The sequence below is a fragment of the Lampris incognitus genome, chromosome 2 (assembly GCF_029633865.1).
Source record: "Lampris incognitus isolate fLamInc1 chromosome 2, fLamInc1.hap2, whole genome shotgun sequence".
NCBI classification, from domain to species: Eukaryota; Metazoa; Chordata; class Actinopteri; order Lampriformes; family Lampridae; genus Lampris; species Lampris incognitus.
Window position 1 is genome coordinate 15949757 of NC_079212.1, and position 25527 is coordinate 15975283.

General features: G+C 45.0%; 1 protein-coding gene across 1 annotated transcript in view; it reads right to left on the minus strand.

Moving 5' to 3' along the window:
• Positions 1 to 25527, minus strand: part of fgd (faciogenital dysplasia) — an 88683-nt gene that overhangs the window by 24944 nt on the left and 38212 nt on the right. The window contains exons 2-3 of the mRNA XM_056275373.1: positions 6820 to 6990; positions 3813 to 4014 (exon numbers count right to left, since the gene is read on the minus strand). Coding sequence (XP_056131348.1) covers positions 3813 to 4014; positions 6820 to 6990 — 373 coding nt within the window. The remainder of the gene's footprint in view (positions 1 to 3812; positions 4015 to 6819; positions 6991 to 25527) is intronic.

Genomic DNA, 25527 nt, shown 5'->3' on the forward strand with positions numbered 1-25527 from the left:
GGAGCGAAGTTTTACAGGCCTGCGTTGATATATATATATACACACACACACATACATATACATATATACACAAACACAGACACACACACAGACACACACACACACACATACATATATATATACGTATATATATATATATATATCAACACAGATACAGGAAAAAAAGTTTTAATACATTACAGTACAGGCCTGTTTCATATGACGCGCACTCATCAGCTGCTAATGTGGTTAAACAAAGAATCATACACTTCACGTTGCGCGGCATCACGCCCCTAATTTCGGTTGGGCAGCAACCAATCAGATGAGGATTGTGGACACTTACATGGACACTTACTGTATTGTGGACACTTTCGTGGGATTAACAGAGGGCCCTTTTAAAATGAGGTTTAACGCCCATGTGAGTAGCTTCAGAAATGAGCATGCAAAAAATGCAACGACCTTAAGCCGCCACATTTGGTGATTGGTAGACAAGAATATCAGTTATTCTGTCTCGTGGAAAACCCTTGCAAAGAGTAGTGCATATCCAGTTAGGGGTGAAAGATGTAACCTGTGCTTGGCAGAAAAGTATTTTATTATTTGCAGACCTGATACGTCCACCTTGAATAATAGAAACGAATTGGCCACCAGCTGTAGACACCGAAAAAAATATCTCCTTTGTAACTACAAGTAAAACGTCTTTATTATTCTCCACCCCCCATTAGATGATGCACATATGACATTTATTATTTTTTTCTAAATATATTGTTTTAATATTTTAACTGCCTGTCCTTCCAACTGTGCCCGAACACCACCCCACTATATGATTCACATAAATTACCTTGTTATATTTTTCATGTACACCATTTCAACAGTGCCCTGGCCCCTAAATGCTTTTCAAAACCAGCCCTAGTCCCATTGGTTGTAATGTTTTCTACCCCTCCATTGGTTGCTGTGCATCATAAGTACCTTCTCCATCGGTCGTTATAGTTTAAATGTTTCCTCATCTGATTGGTTGCTGTCCAACCGAAATGAGGGGCGTGATGCTGGGCAACGTAGCTGTATGATTCTTTGTTGAAACACATTAGCAGCTGACGAGTGCACGTCACACGAAACAGGCCTGTACTGCAATGCATTAAAACTTTTTTCCTGTATCCGTGTTGATCTTCCGCTCCTCATTTAAGTTAAGTTTAAGTTAAGTTTAAGTTTTATTCAGTCACCCACAATTAACAAATGTTTAGAATACAAACAATGTACTCAATACAGTGACTGAAAAGGCACAGGCAGAAGCACAATGCTTATATTTAAGCCTGTCCTTTAGGACAAATTAAGCTACCCATCAACAGTCTTTAGAAGACCAAATAAAATACAGAGTATATAAAAAAAAATAACGGCACAAAATCATGAAAGGAACACAAAAACCTTTACAAAATCATGGACACTTGTAGCCCTCGAAAATTGCTTTACAAACCATCCTTTTGAAAATCTGAAATGTACTACACCTTCTTAAATTAATATTAGCACCGTTCCATATTGAAACACCTCAAACAGATAAACATCTCCTTTTAATCTCCTTTTTAGCCTTTGGTACCGTAAATTTGCAGACATCTCTTAAATCATACTTTGTCTCTTGAGCTGAGAAAAACCTTTGTATGGTGACTGGGAGTGGATTTGATTTAGCTCTATACGTTATTTGCATTGTTTTGCAATATACCAGATCATTAAATTTCATAACATGCGATTTCATAAACAGTGGGTCAGTATGTTCATAGTAGTCAACCTTATTAATAAGTCTTATGGCTCGTTTTTGTAAGAGAATTATTGCATTAACAGTTGTTTTATACGTTGATCCCCAGACTTCATTAGTTGAGCACTTATAATACCATTGACGGTTTCAGAAAAAAACGCTATATACATATACATATATACACATACTATATACACATACACATATACACACACACACACACACACATATATATATAGCAGTACAGGCCTGTTTTGTGCGTCGCGCACTCATCAGCTGCTAATGTGGTTCATCAAAGAATCATACAGCTTAGTTTGCCCAGCATCATGCCCCTAATTTCAGTTGGAAATTAGGGGCATGAAGCTGATGAGTGCACAACGCACGAAACAGGCCTGTACCGCTATGCATGACAACTTTTTTTCCCTATGTATAACGTTTGCTTCCGAAACTGTTAATGGCGTTGTTATAAGTGCTCAACTAATGAGGAGCGTCTTTCTTTGTTGAATCACATTAGCAGCTGATGAGTGCGCGACGCACGAAACAGACCTGTACTGCTATGTATTAAAACTTTTTTCCTGCATCTGTATTGATATATATAATCCAGTGAGTCAAGTAAATTCTTTTTACATATACATATATATACACATATATATAACTTTGTTAAAAGAAACACTCAACAGTAGGGAAAGTGCTCAACAAATAAGGAGCAAAATAATCCAGTGAGTCAAGTAAATTCTTTATGAGACAGTACAAGCCTGTTTCATGCCATAAGCAACCACCAGCTGTCAATCTGATCTTGACAGCTGATGATTGATGAGACAATCTTGACAGCTGACAGTTGCTTATGGTATGAAACAGGCTTGTACTGTCTCATAAAGAATTTACTTGACTCACTGGATGCTATTACATTTATTTCTTTTGTTTTTCTATTTTTTGTAAATTTTTCAATTCTATTTATACTTTTAATTTTCTGGACCCAAACCATGCCAGGAAAATGCACCCTGCAGCATAACAGAGCCCCTGGACCCCCTCACTGTAGGCCAAACATATATACGTGTGTGTGTGTGTGTGTGTGTGTGTGTGTATGTATATATATAGTATATATATATGTTGTAGGGTTAACACTCCATTAACAGCCACAATGCTGAACGTCTGAAACGAAGGCAAAATCGTGATGAAAAGTGCCTGTCAGTGACGTCACTGGCAAGCAATCCGTAAATCGACATCTTTATACACCATTGGGTGGTATTCACTACAACAGCTGTTTGCAGCATTGCTATTCACACTCTCTAATCTACAGCGTAGCCTACTTCGATGTTTCCCACCAATCGTAGTGGCAAAGCAGGAAGTAAGGGTTTGAGATTTCACACCCATGGACTGTCTGCCAGTGACGTTGCTGGCTGACACTTTCCTGCACAATTTCATCAGCGTTTCACACACACAGAAGAAGAAGACACTGTACTATGGCTACTAACACAGTATTATCCCTACAGCATATAGAGATTACGTTGAAAACCATGACTGTTTTCCTATAAGACAGAAGTGTACGACTGATGGAAGAGTAAATGTGCTTCACGACCAGCAACAGCAGGATGACAAAAAGATGACAAAAGAGTGTATGAACAAGTACACTGCAAAACAAGCCATCTACGTATCTCAACTGAGCGAAAAATAATACCCTCCCCTCAAATATTTCAGACCTCATTTTGTGAGAGATTTTAGTTAATAGAGTCTTGCAATACACAACAAAACTGTGAATCATGATATGAGAATATCCAAATTTCATCCCAATACATTGCCACTGAAAGAGAATAAACGATAATAACAATGAATTACTGCCAAGCCCCGATGTGGACGATATACATGCACATGCTTGAAAAATGAATTAGCACTGTAAAATCTGCTCAGGTAATAAGGTGCAAATGAACCATATGCACTCATCAACAAAAAAAAAAATCGATATATGCATACACCCCCCCACGCGCACTCCCCCCCCCCCCACACACACACATATATGAAACCCTCACCTTATACCAATGAGCTTGCTAAGTGAGAACATTACTGGAACTGTTTTCTACCAAAGTCTTACCTGGAGCTCTCAAACCTCTCGATGAGCAGTCCCACCTTCTGGGCTTCTCTCTGGGGTTGTGTCACCGGGCCAGGGGAGGTCTGACCAGGCTTTGGTTTGGGTGGAGGAGGGGGTGCCGGCAGTGGCCTGGAGGGTGCCGGGGGAATCCTCTTGGGTTTCTTGTCTTGTCCAAGGGCCAACAGGTGCGTAGGTTTAGGGGGCACTGCAGATGCAGGAGCCCAGATGAGGCGAGCGAAGGAGAGCGACAGAGAAAAGATAGGTCACGTACGACAACTAACAATGGGACAATCTTGTGTTAAGTGACCTGTTGAGATCCCAGAGAGGAAGCCTCCATTTCTGTGTCTCAGTGAGATCCCTGCTCGACTTCACATAGAAATCACAAGAAAAACTCCAAAGGTAAAACGGTTATATGTCCGAGACAGGAGCGTACAGCGACCCAGTGCAGCGCTGCAGTGGCTCTGAGCTTCAGCTGCCTGGCAACTTCCTGGTTTCAGAACAGGATGTTAAGATGAGTGTGTGCGTAAGTCGCTGCGGTTGCAAAGATAGATTGAAAAAAAAAAATTTTTTTTGCCCCGGAACAAAAACAGCAACAAAAAAAAAGAGTCTAAAAATACCCTACATTTACACATAATAAACAGCTCAGCTGACATTCAATTCTGGTTGATGCTTCGCAAAATAATTTCACTCACTGGACTTAGTTGGTTGAATTCAGGAAGCAGGCAGATGTGTTGCAACTCTCTGTTAAGTTGTACACTATTTCCTTCCTCTGTGTTTGTCTGCACATGTGTATTATGAGTTTATTATGAGTAGGGCCACCCTATTTACTATCCATCCATCCTTCTATTATCCAAGCCACTTAACCCAATTGGGGTTGCGGGCGTACTGGAGGCCAGTCCATCACAGGGCCGACACATTCATACCTAGGGACAATTTAGTACGGCCGATTCACCTGACCTACATGTCTTTGGACTGTGGGAGGAAACCGGAGCGCCCGGAGGAAACCCACGCAGACACGGGGAGAACATGCAAACTCCACACAGAGGACGACCTGGGATGACCCCCAAGGTTGGACAACCCCGGGGTTCGAACCCAGGACCTTCTTGCTGTGAAGCGACCGTGCTAACCACTGCGCCGTGCTGCCCCCTATTTACTGTATTATGCTATTTAAAGATATGTTCATCTGGCTCAAGCCCCTCTGCCTCTAAGTCCTCAGCGAGCCTTTGTTATTTCTAGGCCAGGGCTAGAAAAGAAAAAAATGTGTGTGTGTGTGTGTGTGTTATGTATAGATAAGAGTTGTGTGCTATAATGCTGCATTTGAATACGCTCCAAAAAATGAAGGTAAATTATGCTTTAGTTACTATGTGGCCAAACCCATATTGAACTTTAGCTTCTTAGGCCACTGTGAATATGTAGACCAGGTCTGCGCTCTAATAAGCTCCCTAAATATAACACATGTAGGGTAAGTGAACACTGAATTGGATCTCAAAATGTGAGCACATGGGAACCATTGCCCTGGTTTGCCACAGTGCTCTTTGTAGAAGTGACCTACTGAGGTGGGTGACTGACACATGATGAGATGCTTTTGAAGACTACTGCTTATCAGAGCAGAAAAAACCGAGTGACAATCCAACCCACGCCACACATCCTGAAATTGTAACAATAATGGCTCCAACGTAGGGCCGAACAATGCACTGCTGCACCGTCGACATCAAAATACACCAGTGTGCGTTAGCAACATTGCAAAGATGCAACGTGAGGCAAACTGGGCCCATCAGTCACCGCATGCTAAAACCCTAAAACTTGATAGAAAATGAAAGCGAGGTCAACTTTTTTTTTACGACTGCTCTTGAAGAAAACTATTCTCGCACATGTGACATATAATATAATTTAGTTTGATTTTATGACTTCTTGGGCTTCCTTATTGACCCCCCTAAAATCATCCGAATCATTCAAAGAAGGTTGAATCAGTTCATCGGGATGTTTTTATTGACAGACACGTTTCATCACTCAACTGAGTGACCTCTTCAGTCTAAAGTCTTTCGAAGTTAGTTAATGGTCACGCACATATTTGCATAAGGTATCATCATTGGTTTCGGATGTTATATATCTGTCGACATCTTACAATGCTGTGATTGCACCGTTCCCTAATCCTCTGTGAATAGTGCACGTGGCCACTGAAACGCTAGTTAATGGTCATGCACATATTGCATATGATATGGTCATTGGTTTCGGTCGTTATGCCGCTGTAGTGTACTGTATTGTTTATAAGGGTGGGGATACCTGCAGTCAGTTAGACTGAAGATGTCACTTAGATGAGTGATGAAACATGTCTGTCAATAAACGTTGTATCCAGATGAACTGATTCAACCGTCTTTGATTTTCTTTCTCTCTTTTTTTTTTTTTGATTTCCCCTCCCCCTTTTTCTCCCCAGTTGTATCTGGCCAATTACCCCACTCTTCCGAGCCATCTCGATCTCTGCTCCACCCCCTCTGCTGATCCAAGGAGGGCTGAGGACTGCAGACTACCGCATGTCTCCTCCGATACATGTGGAATCGCCAGCCGCTTGTTTTCACCTGACAGTGAGGAGTTTCGCCAGGGGGACGTGGCGCGTGAGAGGATCATGCTATCCCCCCCCCCTCCGAACAGGCGCCCCGACCGACCAGAGGAGGCACTAGTTCAGCGACCAGGACACATACCCACATCTGGCTTCCCACCAGCAGACACGGCCAGTTGTGTCTGTCGGGATGCCCAACCAAGCCGGAGGTAACACGGGGATTCGAACCGGCGATCCCCATGTTGGTAGGCAACGGAATAGACCATGACGCTACCCGGATACCCCCTTCTTTGATTTTCTAACCTGGATTATTGAGCATGCATCAAGACACTTTGCAGACAGAGCTTCTTGAGTCAGAAGTGATGTTTCTCTATACTTCTGCTGCACCCTACGACAATGTCAGAAAGCTCGGCCACACCTCCAAAGGGACCTAACAATGCAACTGCATTTTACCTTGAGGTTTCTGTGCGGTTGACAGTCTGGGTGAGGTGGTGGGTTGGGGGCGAGGCTTGACGGCGGGCCGGTTGGGACATGGTCTGGGGGCAGGACCTTTCTTTACCAGCCGCGGGGAACAAAGGTAATCCACTGATCCACAAGGGTATTGCAGGGAAGAGGGAGGAAGATCTGTAAAGAACAGTAAGGGAAGACAGACTTTATCAGCTGACTGATCAAAAAGACATTGACAAAACATGGCTGCAGGTTTGATGAAGGCTGGACTGTGTTAAGATGCTCGAGTCAACATCACAACTCTCGCTAAACACCGAGTCCACCTGAGAAGTGCAGCGCTGTGTAACGGCACGTCGCTGAGTGACCTTGGTGTAAGTTTGTGTTTCAGGATAATGTCCTCAGACAAAGAGCGGAGGAACCAGAGAGGAGGAGAAAATCCCAATATCATCGATCCTGACACCGGGCCAAGATGGCCTGAGGCATTAGAGGAAAAGGTTCCCGCTTCAGAGTGGATATTGGTGTCTCTCGCACACCGGCTGTCTGATAGCCCCGACTCTATCTGATATAGCTTTGTACACTATCTCTGGCTGATAAAGATAAAGCCCTTGTGTGCGTGTGTGTGTGTGTGTGTGCGTGTGTGTGTCAAGTTAAGTCAAACTTTATTTTTATAGCATATTTCATACACAGGGCAACACAATGTGCTTTACATAAAATGACAACACAATTGCAACTCAATCATAAAAGTGCAAATACAGAAAATAAATATGCATATCAGCAGGTGTTACTGCAGCATATACAAATATCAAAATATGCAAAACACACACACACACACAACAGATCTGTACATGTACACAGTGTGTGTGTGTGTGTGTGTGTGTGTGTGTGTGTATGTATGGGTGTGTTTGCATGTGTTTCTGTATGCTTGCTCCTCATATCCATGCACAGTCATGATTTGTGTGTGTGTTTATCTCTCTGTTTGTGAATGTACCTGTACACAACTATGCTTTGTGCCCGTGTTATGTCTACGTACTCCTGTGCTATGCACATAAGAACCGGTATGTCTTTGTCCAGGGTGCCCTGGCGGGCCCGTGTTTCGCATCACTGTTATCTGATGTGCCCGTCCATTAGAGAAGACAGATAGCCCTCAGTGGATTATGGTAATAGCTATGTAAACGACAGCCACACAGTTCAGTTCCTGGAGGCTTATGGACTGGATCTATGAACCCCGGCCTTATCTCAACTGGATTACAGCCCAAAATTGCACAGAACCCCCCCCCCCCCACGTGAGCCCTAGCACATCCAATTTGGTGTTTTTCAGATGCGCTTCAGGCAGTGGAAGGAGAGAATTCTCTCAGTAATGAGTCTTGTTACGCTGTCTGCCCCATGTGGCACCATGGCAAGCTTTCCCACCATCTCTCCTGCACAGTGTGTTTGAGAGGAGGCAGGGAGGGAGGGAAGGGAAATTTCTGCAAGCAAACGCTATAAAATGCAGTACATCTGAGGTGAAACATGAAATAGGTTCACAACAGGAGTCAACTCATAGCGGGGTTCCCACTCTTTTTAGGAAATCATTTTCTAGGACTTTTCAAGCACATTTTCCGCGACTTCTGCTTGGCTATATGCACATGACAGCCGTTGCTCACAAAAGGTCATATCATTCAGTATTAACTTTCAGTGGCTGTCTCATCAGTCTCTTAATGGACCGTGTGACTCGTCACCCACCGTACCCCCCAAACGGCAAGTGCTCATGTGCCGTCTCAGCAGCTAAAAAATGTGGCAAAAAAGACATGATCTCAGCTGAAAATGACGCTGAAGAATATGCCATCTCAGCGGGTAAAAAATTCAACCTAGCTTTAGAATTTTCCATGACCTCAATAATATTTCCAGGACGTCGGATATTTGGAATCATTTTCAAAGTGTTTTCAGTGACTGGAAAAACTGAGGTCAATTTAGCATTCATTCGGACTATTCTTGCCATGCAAATGTATTTGTCATGCGGCATCTGCCCTGTTCTGTGCAGAACCTCTTCATCTTGTGATTTCTGCGAATATTATCTATAAATCTGTGCCGGCTCAGGCTGAATAAATAAATTGTTTCAGAATTGACATCCAAATATAAACATATGCATAAATCACACTGCAAAGGATGTGATGCAACGCAAATTGGGCCTATCAGTCATATTGCTAGAGTAATACATGCTTTGCAAAATGAGCTTTGAAAGTTAAAAGCTGCATATATTTGTTGAAATCATGCAACTTTCTTATTTAATATTTGCAATAAAATGCAATAAAAAATAAAATTGCAATAAAATATTTGCCATAAATATCACAAAAAAAAACCATAATATCACAATGTTGATTTTTTTCCCCCCAATATCATTGAGCTCCATTGCTGACTATTGGGGTGACCTGGAGGAAAAGGTTAACCAATGAGCGACAGAGGTGACACGTCCTTAAGAAAAACCCCACCGACAAGCGAGGGATTCTTCCTAAGACATGGGTCACTTCATGGGAAAGACAAACAGTCCTTACAAGTGGTCGACGACAGGAACACAGGGGTGTGTGTATGTGCCAATGGAAACTCTCTGTAGTCATGGTTACCTGGGAGTAAAAGCGAATCCGCAGATCCAGGCCCGCATGAGAGCCAAACAGTAAACAGCAACTTGATGACACAACAGAAAGTGAGGGCACGAGCTCGGCTACCTCTGTCTCTTTCGGTTACGAACGCACATTTCTGTTTCCTTTAGTGGGTCAAACCGATGAAAAGACCTCCAACACGCTTTTTAGTGACGTGACAAACACACACACACACACACACACTGCACAATCAGTATAAAGATCCTATCATCAATTACGACTCTATGATCTGACCTGTCGAGGCAAACGCCTGAAAGTACAAAGGCCGTTCTGTTTATGGAATACGCACACAATGCCGAATGGCACACCGCTATGTTTTTACACTCGGCGAGAATCAGAATCTGAGAAGGATTTTAGCAAAATCAAGTTGCACTACTTCCTCACCAACTGCTCCGTGCGTCACATAATCCAAAGTCCAGGGAATGAATGAATGAATGGAAAAATCCAGCGCAATATAAAAACAAATCCTCCCCTCCCACTTCGCCAGTGAGTGAGTCCTCACACGAGACTAGTCTTTGTGCCAGCCCTCTGTGCACGTAGACACACAAACACACACATAAACACACACACACCCTTGAATGTTCTCTCGAGCTCAGGGCTGTATAATAGCCACACAGACACTCACACCGTCACCAGGTGTGTCCTTAGACCTGCACCTGTCTGGATACTGGCAAAACCTGATCCGTGCATCTGCCCCAAGGTACGAGGCAACATGTGCGTGAACTTGTGTGCACGTCACCGTGCACTGTGTGAACAAACAATCACAGCACAGATCCTGAACTATCTAATTATAGCAAAAAGTGGAGGGTTATATAGCCATAGCAAAACAGTGCAAAGGACCAGAGACTCATTCTTGCAAGAGCACAAATTTGCAAAAACCATGTTTGACAATATAAGATAGTCACCTAACTGATTTGGTACCGGCCACGGATCGCTGTAATGGGATTACATTTGTCTAATCCGGAGAAGCCTTTTATGAGAACACACAGGAGAAGGGTGATTTGCCCCATTAATTTTACTCTACTCAGTTCCACTCACAATGAGGGACGGATCAATGGGACATTACTACGGCGGCGGCGGCGGTTCCCTGGGAGCTGATGGTTACCATGACAGCACCTTCTTTACAGACATATTCCAGCCACTCTTGGTTAATATCTGAACTACGGGTACGGGGCGACCCAAGTGACCTGTTGTTGTCAAGTGCTGTTCAGCTTCTTAGGACAGACAGCACCCAGAAAGCACATGGCAAAATAAAATGGACGATAACCTGAAAGACTGCATTACTGTCTACTAGTATAAACACAGCAGGGGACATGGATGCACGCTGAAGTATTTCGATACTTTTAGGTATTTTAACTGAGTGTGTGTGTGTGTGTGTGTGTGTGTGTGTGTGTGTTATGAAAAAAAGCATGATTACGTCAAATCTTCCGGAAACACAGAGACGCCATCCCATAAGCAACAGCTATGGAATGACTGTGTTATGTCACCACCTATTCCCAGGTGGTGACATAACAGGTAGTGACCTTCTTTCCTTTGGCATTAAAGAGCAATTCTCTGCTCTATGACTGGTAATAAAAAAATTGGGAAAAAAAATGATCTGAAAACTAGTTTTTGGTTTGCCATCACCAAATATTTTTTTGGGGGGTGTCCCACTTTTTCTCCCCAGTTGTATCCAGCCAATTACCCCACTCTTCTGATCCATCCCGGTCTCTGCTGCACCCCCTCTGCTGATCCGGGGAGGGCTGCAGACTACCACATACCTCCTCCGATACATGTGGAGTCGCCAGCCGCTTCTTTTCATCTGACAGTGAGGAGTTTCGCCAGGGGGATGTCGCGCGTGGGAGGATCACACTATCCCCCCCCCCCCAGTTCCTCCTCCCCCCTGAATAGGTGCCCCGACTGACCGGAGGAGGCGCTAGTGCAGCGACCAGGACACATACCCACATCTGGCTTTTCACCCGCAGACATGGCCAATTGTGTCTGTAGGGACACCCGACCAAGCTGGAGGTAACACGGGGATTCGAAGTGGCGATCCCCGTGTTGGTTGGCAACAGGATAGACTGCCACACCACCCAGACACCCCTCACCAAACCTTTCAATATGGTGAACCTCAGTTGGATTCTTAAGCACGGTATTTTCTGCATATGTAAGCAGATATTGTTATATGTTGGCATTGTGTAATAGTCCCTATGATGATCATGATAATATTATCATTCATATTGCCCAGCACGACCGCAAAATCCCACAATTGTCTACACTTGCTTTCTTTCCCATCACCTCTCACTCTCGAGCATCCGTATACATGGATCCAGCAAACCGTCAGTCTGTGTCAGCCCTGTGGCGGCCCCCTTAGAGTCGTTTATTACCCATCATCCCTAGAGTGCAGTCTTTCTGCCCCAATGCTGTCTGGGAGACAGATTGCTCAGATGCAACAGAATCATCACCGTCAGCCAACCAGTCATTCATTCAGTCAATCAGGACATCCCCCAACATATCCTGATAAGGCCGAGTTAGACAACCCCCCATCACTACTCACCGCCATAAGTAGCCCCTGCAACAACACCCCCACCCCAACCACAACCCGACAGAATTTGATCAATGTTATGTTTGAGGTAAAGCACTTAAAAGATAATTCAGCATTTTCTTTTAAGAGCTGGGTCTTATTCCATAGTTATTACTATGGTGCACATCGGTCATGATATAATTTTACTCATAGGCTTCATTGTGGAAATTTTTGATTTGGGACCGCCACTGGACACGGCATCTTATGGCAGCATGGAATACGAGTGTCGGTCATGTTTCAGCGAGTCCAATTTTACCCAATTATCTAAACCACGTGTTTGGAATTTAAAATGAAAGTATATGTTAAAGGTTATTACCTGAAATGTCCAACATTATCAATGGTTGAGTACATTGCCTAGCTACTCCCTTGTTTAACTCACAGGAATTAGCAGCCTATATGTACCACGGGTAGTGATAATCAACGATAAACTATCTGGACAGTGCAAAAGAGAAGTCATAGATAACGTGAAATCATGCACACAGTAAAACTGAGACACTAGGGTTTTTTGGTTTTGTTGAAAGGGCGGGTTTAAGGCTTGTGTTCAGTTGCCCCATTAGACGCCATTATAAAGCAATGTCTAGCAGGGAGTCTCCTGTCTAAATTCTCCAAAATTAAGCCAGTGAGTAAAACCTCATCATAACAGATATGAGTGATGGCAAGAACTACAAAAATAACACACAGGATGTTAAAACAAATGGAATTATCCTTTAAAGCCCACATCACTGTAAATGTCCCCCTCATATCCCTGCCTGTTAAGATACCAGTTTCTCTCTCTTTCTCTGTTTTAACATCCTCCTTTCTCTCCCCCACTCTGACCCCAGCCTTATTGATCTGGCCTCTCTGGTCTCTCCTTTCTGTTGTCCTGACAGACTGAGGCAGGCGGAGGCGGTCTCTCATTTAATGGCTCTTTGATTTGTGATGGCCACATCACCCTGCAGGGACACTTTGCAGACACACAGGCGTCCATTCTAACTTAACAGACTCACGACGGGGGTCTCCACTGACACGGCCGCCAGCAGATACACATGCAGACGATGTAGAGAAGCACGCCTCTCCGTTTGCTCCCATGACAACGACGAGGAGAGTAGAGGGACAGATGAAAGGGAGGGAGGGATGAGGAGGAATGGTGGAAAAGGTAATTGTGGGGTGGTGGAAGAGGAGGAGTATGGTCGCACACAACAGCCATTACTTTACACCTTGTTATTTACCACTCTGTCCCTTCATCTCTCCTCCTTCTCATTTTCTCCCTCTCTCTTGCCTCCCTCAGGAGTAGGAGACTGTAACAAGCATGTTGACCTTCATCCGCCTTTCATTTATTCCCCGCTGATGGTTACTACCACGATACAAAAGCTCGGACGCCTTTCTACTGGAGTCCAGCTGGCTCAAAAATATACAGAAATAAAGACAGATTCACCAGTGCTCGAGACCAGACTTGAAATTCTTAAAGTTCCCATGAAATGGCTAGCAGAGTGCTATTTGATTCCACATATTTACATGCTTCCTGTAAAAACAGGGAGCTAGGGCGTTTACAGTAGCTAGCGTTGAATTTGCTGCAGATGGAAAGGGGCCCCGCGAGATAGTGTCCGACACTGTGCCCAAGTATACCTGGCTGCAGCCTGCAGAATGGGGTGGGGTTCAATGTTGAAAATTTAATCCCACCCACCGTTTGATTTGATTGGTTTAACTGTCGAATTTGGGTGGGGTTAAACATCAATTTCATTGTTTTGGACTTGGGTTTGTGTGGGGTTAAACAGGATTGGGGTTAGGGTTAGGGATGGGTGGGTGGGATTAAATGTTCGACGCTGAACTCTGCCCCATTCTGTAAGCTGCAGGCAGGTACTCCTTGCAGTGCCGGTGGAGGGGACTGGGTACGGCGGTGTGTGATGGTGACTCTGGACACACGGATCTCCCTAGCTGAGTTGACCTACTGGGGGGGGGGGGGGGGTTCCCCTTTCCTCTTACCCAAGGGTTAAATGTTGACGTTAAAAGGTTGTGGCTGTTAGCATAACCAAAAACGCAGCAACAACCCATAACTGCTAGCTAGCTAGCTCATGGGTCCTGTGCTCCAGTCAGTAATTGGCAGAATTTCTAGTCATGGGGGAGGGGCATAAAAATTAGAGAAAGAATTTCATTGGATGCAAAATTAGCATATGCCCCCAAGTGCAGGATGAGTCCTCAACATTTTTTTTATCATTTTCCAGGAAGTAAAAACTAAAAATACTAAAAAAAATACTATTGAGAATACCTTAAAACGACATTTTTGTCATTGTTGGCTCAGACACTGGCATATATATAGCTGACGATCAGTGTAAGACATAGTATGGGATAATAATAAAAAAAAACTTTAAACATCTGTTTTGATTTCTTTGATTACTTTAAAATCAGAAAGTCAGAATGTACCACACTAGGGATGAGTGTGAAGGGGGAATCGATTCAATGCAAAACTTCCATACTAAGCTGTGACCATTTCTTTCCCCCAGAATAGCAACGCTGGAGCAAAACAAACAGATGGCGTAAAGACGTTTGCTGTAATGATTTCTACATCTCTTAACATATGAAATTGAATTGTTTGAATGTTTACTCAAGGACGCATACTCATGCTTTAAGTTTTTGTAGCGTGTACACTTAATATAAATGTATTTTGTTGTACATTTTCTTTGGATTCTTTGGCTCTTTAGGGTGTCTCCCCGCCTGCCACCCAATGACAGCTGGGATAGGCTCCAGCAACCCCACGACCCAAATTCGGATAAGCCGTTTGGATAATGGATGGATGGATGGATTTTCTCAGTTTTCACATTTTACTATAGATAGAAGGGGATGGAGCCTTAAAATAGTGTTATTGGATCACTAGATTTGTAATATATGTAATATTTTTAAAAAGAAATCCCAATAGATATGAAATTCATACTGAAAAGTTGTTGTAATATAAAATCCGGAGGTACATACCAATTACCAGTCCAACGCCGTACAAAATAAATAAATCGGGAGCAGAAAGGCTCTTTAATCATCTGATAGAATATATTACATATATTGTATTTTTAAAAGAAATCTATACTCGAGCTAATCTGTATCTCTGCATGTGATACAGGTGGAATATTGGGCAGCTAGCACACATATTCATCTTTTCGTGGGGGGTTGGTTTTTGTACAGTGCTTTATGATTAAGAGGATCTATGTCGACACACAAGAGCGGTGCAGGGGGAGAGGAAATATTTAGTCTGTGTCTGACAACAGCTGCTAGGATCTGGAACAGATCTCCAATCTGACAATCAGCAGATTTCACACACACACACACACACACACACACACACACACACACACACACACACACACACACACACACACACACACACACACACACACACACACACACACACACACACACACACACACAGGGATCAGCAGCTATCCAATCACACATACAGTAGCATCTGGCCCCAAGATTACAATTCTATTGTCATCCATTTCTCATCATGCTTCATAGCCATAACCAGTCACCCTTCCATAGGAATATGACACAAATCCCTCTTTCAAGTGGGGTCTCCTGTGGAGAATACTTGTGTTGTCGAGGAACGAATGGCGCCTTAAGTTTTTCATGGTATCGTGGCTTTTGAGGGGCTGGGGGCAGAGGCCGGGGACGTGTTGGGGAGGGGGGGCGGGTGGCGGGTTGTCATTCTGTCAGGGTTGTCCTCCCTCCCTAAATCAGGTCACTGGGCACAGCAGGCACACCGACATGTCTCCAGCACTAAGTGGGAAGATTTCACCAGCTCTCACAGATTAGGATCGTGAGACTTTTGGGGATAAGAAGAAAAAGGGGGGGGGGTACAGAGAGTGTGGAAACGTGATGCGAGAAGGAAGGAGACGGTTGAACGATAGTGTGTATTTCTGTTGTGCTCCTGTATAGTGCAGTAGGCAGCACATATACAGTACCTTGAGCATGACACTGATACTGTCAAATGTTCAAGGTTCGATTCCCGCTGGAGTCACCCACACAGTAATGTGACGCAGTCGTGTCAGCGTAAAACGCTTTGTGTCTTTGGACTATAAAAGTGCTACTGAAATTCAGTTAGATTTCTCTCTGCAGAGCAAAAAACAATTTTACGGGGCATCTGGGTAGCGTAGCGGTCTACTCCGCTGCCTACCAACACAGGGATCTCAGTTCGAATCCCCATGGTACCTCCGGCTTGGTCGGGCGTCCCTACAGACACAATTGGCCGTGTCTGCGGGTGGGAAGCTGGATGTGGGTATGTGTCCTGGTCACTTAACTAGCACCTCCTCTGGTCGGTCGGGGCGCGCCTGTTCGGGGGGGAGGGGGAACTGGGGGGAATAGTGTGATCCTCCCACGCACTACGTCATCTCCCTAGTGAAACTCCTCACTGTCGGGTGAAAAGAAGCGGCTGGCGACTCCACATGTATCGGAGGAGGCATGTGGTAATCTGCAGCCCTCCCCGGAACGGCAGAGGGGGTGGAGCAGCGACTGGGATGGCTCGGCTGAGTGGGGTAATTAGCCATGTACAACTGGGGAGAAAAAGCGGGGAACCCCCTCCCCCAAAAAAAACATGTTTAAGAGAATGGAAATGAGAGAGGGATGAGAAAAGAGCTAACTTACAAGGAGAGCGGCTTTACTAGAGAGTTTCAGCAGCATAACCAGGTTAAACACATGCAGCGGTAATGTGTTAACAGTGATACATAGAGTAGACTATATAGGCCAGAGTAAGTACAAAAATAGCCCTGTCTGCTTTCCCTCCCCCTAATGACACACTGTCGCTGTCAACAAGCAGGGCAAATGCAACGAAAACAAGCCTTGGTGAGTTAATATCAGAGTGGCATCATCCTTGTGGAGTCCCGGACAAAATAAAAGGATGCTTGATCGAGGTCTGGATCTTTTCTTCCCTTGGGGAGATAGAAGAGGGCCTTTGCATGTCGACAAAAAAAACAAAAAAGCTGTTCTACATTTCGGATGCAGCAGCAAAGTCAAGGGGACAGACTTTGAAGGACTACTTTCCTTTTTAAAACAGAAGCGTGACCTCTGCACGGGAGCAATAGGCTTGGAGACACCTTCATGCGTACAATCAGACGGTGCGCCACAAACCAGCCATGTACTTGCGCACACAATCATGCACCAACACAAATACGTGACTTGGGTGTAACAGTGCACTCTTTCTGAGAGTCTATAAATACCCACCGGGTGTCATTGTGTACATGGTGGGTGGACAGGAGCGGGGCGAGCCGCTGAGCCGAGACGTCTCTTTTAAAGTATGACTAAAGGTCATTACAGCTCAGAGAGAGAGCCCAGCGCCCATATGAGAAGTCTAAAGCAAATACTCACAGTTTACAGTAAGGCTAACAAGCTGACGCTAGAGGACGTGATGAAAAATGATAAGTCGGTGATTCAGCTTCTGCAGTCATCATCAGGCCGGTGACTGGACGCTAATACGACTGCACACTGGTCCCACTCTAATTCCCAGCCCCACCTCCACCACCGGTACAAGGGGGCTTTTATGAGCCATGGTGTAGTGAAGTACGGCTCCACTGGTCTGGACGCAGTGCAGCACACTCGCCCAGGGCCTTACTGTACAGGAGACGGCCACAGATTGGCAATTAGGGCAACACACAGACAGGAAAACAAGGGGAGTTTAAAAAACCTGCTTGTAAAGATGCCTGCTCAACTGTCCTAGAAACTACTGAAGCCTGCCAAGCAGTTGTCAATGGGGCCTTTCACTGTGAAATGTTACAAACTTGAGCGGCCATTTTGGATGCAGGGCAATCAACCCAATGGTGAGAGACAGAGCCCCGTCATGTCCTCTCGGTCCACTTGAAACAAAAGCGTTGAAGCTAGGGAAAACATTAACACAGCTTCATCGCCACTGTTTTTGCTGGAAAAAGTGGTGGTCTAGCCCGTTTCCATTTCACACTGCGGGAAATCTCAACAAATGTAGGCTTCTCTGCATGAGTCATCTGCACCCATGGACTGAAAATAGACCATTTTAAAAACAAATTTCCAATGCCACCTATTCTGAGAGCGAGCTAAGACCGACCACTCTTTGCATTGCCGAATGGTCTCTGGGGTGTGAAAGCATCGATTACTTTATCACTTATTGATCGGCTGGATTAACCAGGTATCATGACGTACAGGTCAAGTTACGGAGCCAGCCAAGTGCAAGACAGTACGATTGATTAGTCGCTGATTGATGGATGACTTCCACATCACCGGTTCACCTTATTGAGCACAAAATAAGCCCCCCGCCACTGCTTAGCCTTGTTGTCTGAGAGTATTCATATCAGTCCAGAACGGGGACCACAAAAATCACTTCCAACACTTAACTCATATCCGCATTGTTAGCATTACACCCTGACGCTAACGTTTTACAGCCCTCCAAATTATTCCATCGCAACCGCGGAATAACATTCTGCAGTGACCAGAAACACGACTACTTGACACAACTATTCCACTTTGTTGGGCACCCAAATGAAAATCTACACCCTTCACTTAGAGAACATTTAGCAGACAAGCTAACAGCACCCCTCACCGCCACAGGATTATACCTCTGCAGAAAGCCAGCTGCACACAAGCTGGTAAAGAGCCATTTGCTTTACAAAGGTTGACTTTATCAACAGAACAGTAGAGGAAATTGGTATATACAGAACCCGTCTAACATATCCAGAGTTTCCATGGTATGTAGCATGTAAGTGAGTGCGTAGGAAAGGGACTTTTTTTACTACAAAAGGAAACTGACGAATTAGTGAGAAGGCTAGAGAGAGGCTTCAAGTAGAAAGGTACACTACCGTTCAAAAGTTTGGGATCACCCAAACAATTTTGTGTTTTCCATGAAAAGTCACACTTATTCACCACCATATGTTGTGAAATGCACAAACAGGCTCTAACAGGTACTATTTAATGAAGATGCCAGTTGGGGACCTGTGAGGCGTCTGTTTCTCAAACTAGAGACTCTAATGTACTTATCTTCTTGCTCAGTTGTGCAACGCGGCCTCCCACTTCTTTTTCTACTCTGGTTAGAGCCTGTTTGTGCTGTCCTCTGAAGGGAGTAGTACACACCGGTGTAGGAAATCTTCAATTTCTTAGCAATTTCTCGCATGGAATAGCCTTCATTTCTAAGAACAAGAATAGACTGTCGAGTTTCAGATGAAAGTTCTCTTTTTCTGGCCATTTTGAGCGTTTAATTGACCCCACAAATGTGATGCTCCAGAAACTCAATCTGCTCAAAGAAGTGCCCATCCAACCAATCCAACTTGTGGGAGCTGCTTCTGGAAGCGTGGGGTGCAATTTCTCCAGATTACCTCAACAAATTAACAGCTAGAATGCCAAAGGTCTGCAATGCTGTAATTGCTGCAAATGGAGGATTCTTTGACGAAAGCAAAGTTTGATGTAAAAAAAATCTTATTTCAAATACAAATCATTATTTCTAACCTTGTCAATGTCTTGACTCTATTTTCTATTCATTTCACAACATATGGTGGTGAATAAGTGTGACTTTTCATGGAAAACACGAAATTGTTTGGGTGATCCCAAACTTTTGAACGGTAGTGTACATTGTGTGTCTGTGTGCACATGTAGAAGTGTGCTTGTACGCGAGTGGGCACGTGTGTCCAAGCTACACCTCACCACCACTTGCTCAGCATTTTGCTCAGCATTTTGTTCATACGGGTTACATCCTCATCTTCCAAGTCTGTTTCTTATCTGTTTCCACCCCCCCCCCACCTCGGACCATTGGTGTCTGTAGTATCGGAGCTGTTTTCCGGTACCGGGTGTGGTGAGAAGGCGCCCATCCCCGTGCCAGCCGCACCACCCCACATCTGCTGCAGGCAGGATGGACATCAGCATGTGAAGGGGAGTGTCCCCTTGCCCGCTGACAGTCTTAGTGTCCCGGTGGGAACCAGCCCTGAACCCTACCGGTCATGTTAACACTCAACCCAGTTCAGTTTGGCTGGTTGGTCTGGCCCAGACTGAAAGGTACAGTGTAGAGGCACTAAATGTGAGGACAGTAAGCCACACTGGCACACGCACACACACACCCTTTACTGATCCTCTTTGCTGAAACCTACTGGACTCTTCCCAACAAACACACACCACTGAAAAGGTCACTGTGCATTCGACATACACTACCGTTCAAAAGTTTGGGATCACATTGAAATGTCCATATTTTTGAAGGAAAAGCACTGTACTTTTCAATGAAGATAACTTTAAACTAGTCTTAACTTTAAAGAAATACACTCTATACATTGCTAATGTGGTAAATGACTATTCTAGCTGCAAATGTCTGGTTTTTGGTGCAATATCTACATAGGTGTATAGAGGCCCATTTCAAGCAACTATCACTCCAGTGTTCTAATGGTACAATGTGTTTGCTCATTGGCTCAGAAGGCTAATTGATGATTAGAAAACCCTTGTGCAATCATGTTCACACATCTGAAAACAGTTTAGCTCGGTACAGAAGCTACAAAACTGACCTTCCTTTGAGCAGATTGAGTTTCTGGAGCATCACATTTGTGGGGTCAATTAAACGCTCAAAATGGCCAGAAAAAGAGAACTTTCATCTGAAACTCGACAGTCTATTCTTGTTCTTAGAAATGAAGGCTATTCCATGCGAGAAATTGCTAAGAAATTGAAGATTTCCTACACCGGTGTGTACTACTCCCTTCAGAGGACAGCACAAACAGGCTCTAACCAGAGTAGAAAAAGAAGTGGGAGGCCGCGTTGCACAACTGAGCAAGAAGATAAGTACATTAGAGTCTCTAGTTTGAGAAACAGACGCCTCACAGGTCCCCAACTGGCATCTTCATTAAATAGTACCCGCAAAACACCAGTGTCAACATCTACAGTGAAGAGGCGGCTGCGGGATTCTGGGCTTCAGGGCAGAGTGGCATAGAAAAAGCCATATCTGAGACTGACCAATAAAAGAAAAAGATTAAGATGGGCAAAGGACACAGACATTGGACAGAGGAAGACTGGAAAAAAGTGTTGTGGACGGATGAATCCAAGTTTGAGGTGTTTGGATCACAAAGAAGAACGTTTGTGAGACGCAGAACAAATGAAAAGATGCTGGAAGAATGCCTGACGCCATCTGTTAAGCATGGTGGAGGTAATGTGATGGTCTGGGGTTGCTTTGGTGCTGGTAAGGTGGGAGATTTGTACAGGGTAAAAGGGATTCTGAATAAGGAAGGCTATCACTCCATTTTGCAACGCCATGCCATACCCAGTGGACAGCGCTTGATTGGAGCCAATTTCATCCTCCAACAGGACAATGACCCTAAACACACCTCCAAATTGTGCAAGAACTATTTAGAGCAGAAGCAGGCAGCTGGTATTCTATCGGTAATGGAGTGGCCAGCGCAGTCACCAGATCTGAACCCCATTGAGCTGTTGTGGGAGCAGCTTGACCGTATGGTACGCAAGAAGTGCCCATCCAACCAATCCAACTTGTGGGAGCTGCTTCTGGAAGCGTGGGTTGCAATTTCTCCAGATTAACTCAACAAATTAACAGCTAGAATGCCAAAGGTCTGCAATGCTGTAATTGCTGCAAATGGAGGATTCTTTGACGAAAGCAAAGTTTGATGTAAAAAAAATCTTATTTCAAATACAAATCATTATTTCTAACCTTGTCAATGTCTTGACTCTATTTTCTATTCATTTCACAACATATGGTGGTGAATAAGTGTGACTTTTCATGGAAAACACAAAATTGTTTGGGTGATCCCAAACTTTTGAACGGTAGTGTATACCTTTTTTTTTTTTTGTTCAATTTGACGTCAGAATCATTTTCAAAATGTTACTTGGCTCCAAAAAAGCCATGTCAGCAATGGGAGCGTTCCAATAAGGAGACTCTTAGGCAAACTGCTCCTTTCCTGCCCCGTTAGAAACTTTTGCTCGTCAGTGTACACGGCTGCAAGCTCTTACGTGATCCTTTCGTTTGGAAAGGCAACTGAAACACTGCAAACAAAGGAGAGGTGTAAATCAACATTTTGCAGAGGGAAGAGCCCCGAGTGAAAACTGAAATGATTGAAACCAATTCTACGTTTCGGAGCCGACGAAATGTTGAGAGATGGGAGCAGTCGACACACAGATGGACACATGCATGCATCAGCACACACACACACACACACACACATGCATGCAGGCATGCATGCACACACATACACAGGCATGTGGGCACACACACGCACACACACACACACACACACACACACACACACACACACACACACACACACACACACACACACACACACACACACACACACACACACACACACAGTGTTGAGTGGGAAGGAGGATGCCTGTTATGGAAGCCAGGTGTACTCGAGACAGACCAATAAAGGCTCCTATTTCCTCTCTAATGGCTCCAGTATTTCCCTCTATAGAACCACAATGCTCTGCTCTGAGCTAAGTTACCTTACACATAGCAGACAGTAGGGCTCTTTGGCCTCGTTTTCTATTAACTTACAAGTTGTCGGTCCTGACTGCTACGACCATAAATGAGGACCCTGACACGGTGCCAAATGCAGACGCACCGAGTTTTCGGTGTTTACGAGATCGAATCAGTTTAAAATGACAGCACTCTTATTCCGATGAGCTTTTAAGCCCACAGTAATATACTGATAATAAACACACTCTGCTGCAGAACGAAACCTTCGGCTATCACTTTGTGTTCCTGATTGCCTATTGCACAGCTAGCCCCTCTTCGACCTTTTTCCTTGAGAAAATACTGGCTCCTGACCGCCATTCCATACAAGAGCGATATATTGGCCCATAGATTCTCGTTCCATGATGATAGTTGACAATAATTACACCAAAACCGCATGTCCAGATGGGCAACCCGATCCTTAAAAACCGTCATATCCGCTTTCACGCCACCGTCGGCCAAATTACAGCGCCTGTTGGATTTCTATAGGAGATTATGGACTGCAGAGCGCTGGCGTTGTGCATTATGCCGTCTTCCCCCACAGATCTCCTGAGACCGCCTTACCGACGCCTGCAGCAGGCTGCTCTGACCACCTGTCATCTGTCACCTGTGTCACCTGCAACAGCCGGTCTCCGGAGGTGTTCTGCAGCCGGAGGCAAGGGGATTAGGGTACAGGGCCCAATTAGGAGGATGCTGCTTGTTGCTGCCGCACCGACTGTTTATCGGTCAATGTCAAAGACCCACCGATGGAACGTGAGGCATCTACCCGAGGGAAAACCTGCGTGACTCGAGACAAGCTTATTGCATGTCGGGTTAAACAACGCGTTACTCCTTCATTTTCTACACCACAAGCCCCCGTAGAGCGAGTCATCAGATCTCAGTTAAGTCGCTCGTTCGCCCGAAGTCAAACGTTTCACAGGGACCACTGTTTTTCCTATCTGCTGTCTGTCCATAATCCTCCTTTTAATTGCACAATTTCTTTATGCTGTAATGTTCTGTTGGTGGCAGCCGGGCCGCCTGCCCGCTGTTCTGTGCGATCGGAGGGGTCGCGGACAACATATTGGGCGGAAATTCACCATTTATGGTATTCAGCTCATTAGGAAAAGTGGGTCCATGTGTTTACAGATACTGACTTTCCACTTGAAAGGAGACATTAAAGTCCTCCCCTGATGTGAATACAGAAGGGCAAGTCAAACATCCCAACATCCTTTTAGCAGGGGGAAACGTGACATGCACGCGCACACACACACACACACACACACACACACGTGAATGTCTTTATTCAGAACTTGCGAAATCGCTGACCTCACACACACACACACACACACACACACACACACACACACACACACACGCATACTCCCTGACCTCTCTCTCTCCCACACAAACACACACGTGCACACACACACACATGCAAACTCCCTGACCTCTCTCTCTCACACACACACACACATACGTGCACACACACACACACACACACATGCATACTCCCTGACCTCTCTCTCTCTCACACACACACACATACGTGCACACACACACACATGCATACTCCCTGACCTCTCTCTCACACACAAACACACACACACACACAAACACACACGTCTTTATTCAGAACTTGCGAAATTGCTTACCTCACACCTCACACACACACACACACACACACACACACACACACACATACACACATGCACACACATGCATACTCCCTGATCTCTCTCTCTCTTTCTCTCTCTCACAAACTCACACGCACACATATGTATACTCCCTGATCTCTCACTCAAACTCATACACACACACACACACACACACACACACACACACACACACACACACACACACACCACGCTCCACTTGGCCTGCAGCAGAACTTGGTTTAATATCTTGTTACTGCCCTCTGAAAGTCATCCGTCATCCACAAGCAGGGCGGTGGGACGCGGCGAGAGAAAACTACAAAGACACGGCTCCGACATTAACATGGATACCTTGTGGCTCCTGCGAGGCTTTTGAAGTGAGCGGTGGTTTTAAAATGGGAGACGGGGAGAGGAGGCAAATGGCCTCCTCCTCCCTTGAAGGAGGTTCAGGCTGTCGAGCCGTTACATATTACTATGACTCTCTTTTTTCCTGTTTGTTTTTTTTTGGGGGGGGGGGGTGAGCGCACCCTTTCATCGCCCCTCTCTGATGTCCAAGTTTCTTTTGGAAGACAACAAGCATGCTTCGCTGGAGACGAGAGCCCCTAACCCTTTCCGACTGAGTGCCCAGCCTTACTGGAGGGGCAGAGGACGAACTCATGCAGCCTCGTGCACGCACAGACGTAGTGCCACACTAGCTACTAGAGTGCCCCTGACTTAAGCATGTGAGAGGGTGACATTGAAGTCAAGCACACAGACACACACACATGTACATGCAAACCCATTCCCTTTCTCTCACGGATAAGAAAGTGGGCAACGTTGAGTGTTGACAAGAACGCTGAACCATCATTACCCGAATCACTTGACATTTTCTGTTCTGCTGATTCCTATAATTATGATGCCAGCGCCACAGGAAATGCCATCGCCAGACCTAAAGAGGAAGACCCCAGGTGCCCTGTGTCAAGAGGAAGTTGTGGGTATAATCACCAGGCTGACAGAGCACACTAATCAGAGTGACTGTGTAACCTGGAATCTGTGTGTGTGTGTGTGTGTGTGTGTGTGTGTGTGTGTGTGTGTGTGTGTGTGTGTGTGTGTGTGTGTGTGTGTGTGTGTGTGTGTGTGTGTGTGTGTGTGTGTGTGTGCGTGTGTGATGTGGTAAAGCTGGTCAGCATCATCGCAAGTCTCCAAGCATGGCTCCACCCTCCTGATTCAACCCAGCAGTGGAGAGAAGAAAAACCCACATGTGGGTCTAAGACGAGTCTATATGTAAACTCACCCTGCAACAAGAAGTGGGTATCTGGTAACAGCGGACCAATGGAAAGCCAAAAGTAGGAACTTTGATGCGCAAAAATCCAGTTAAAGGACACAACTACGTCAATGGCCTACCAATGATGGACGCATATGAGGGCCTTTTTCTCCACTAACGGTTTGATACACTGCCATATTGAGAGAATCAGACCGCTCTGA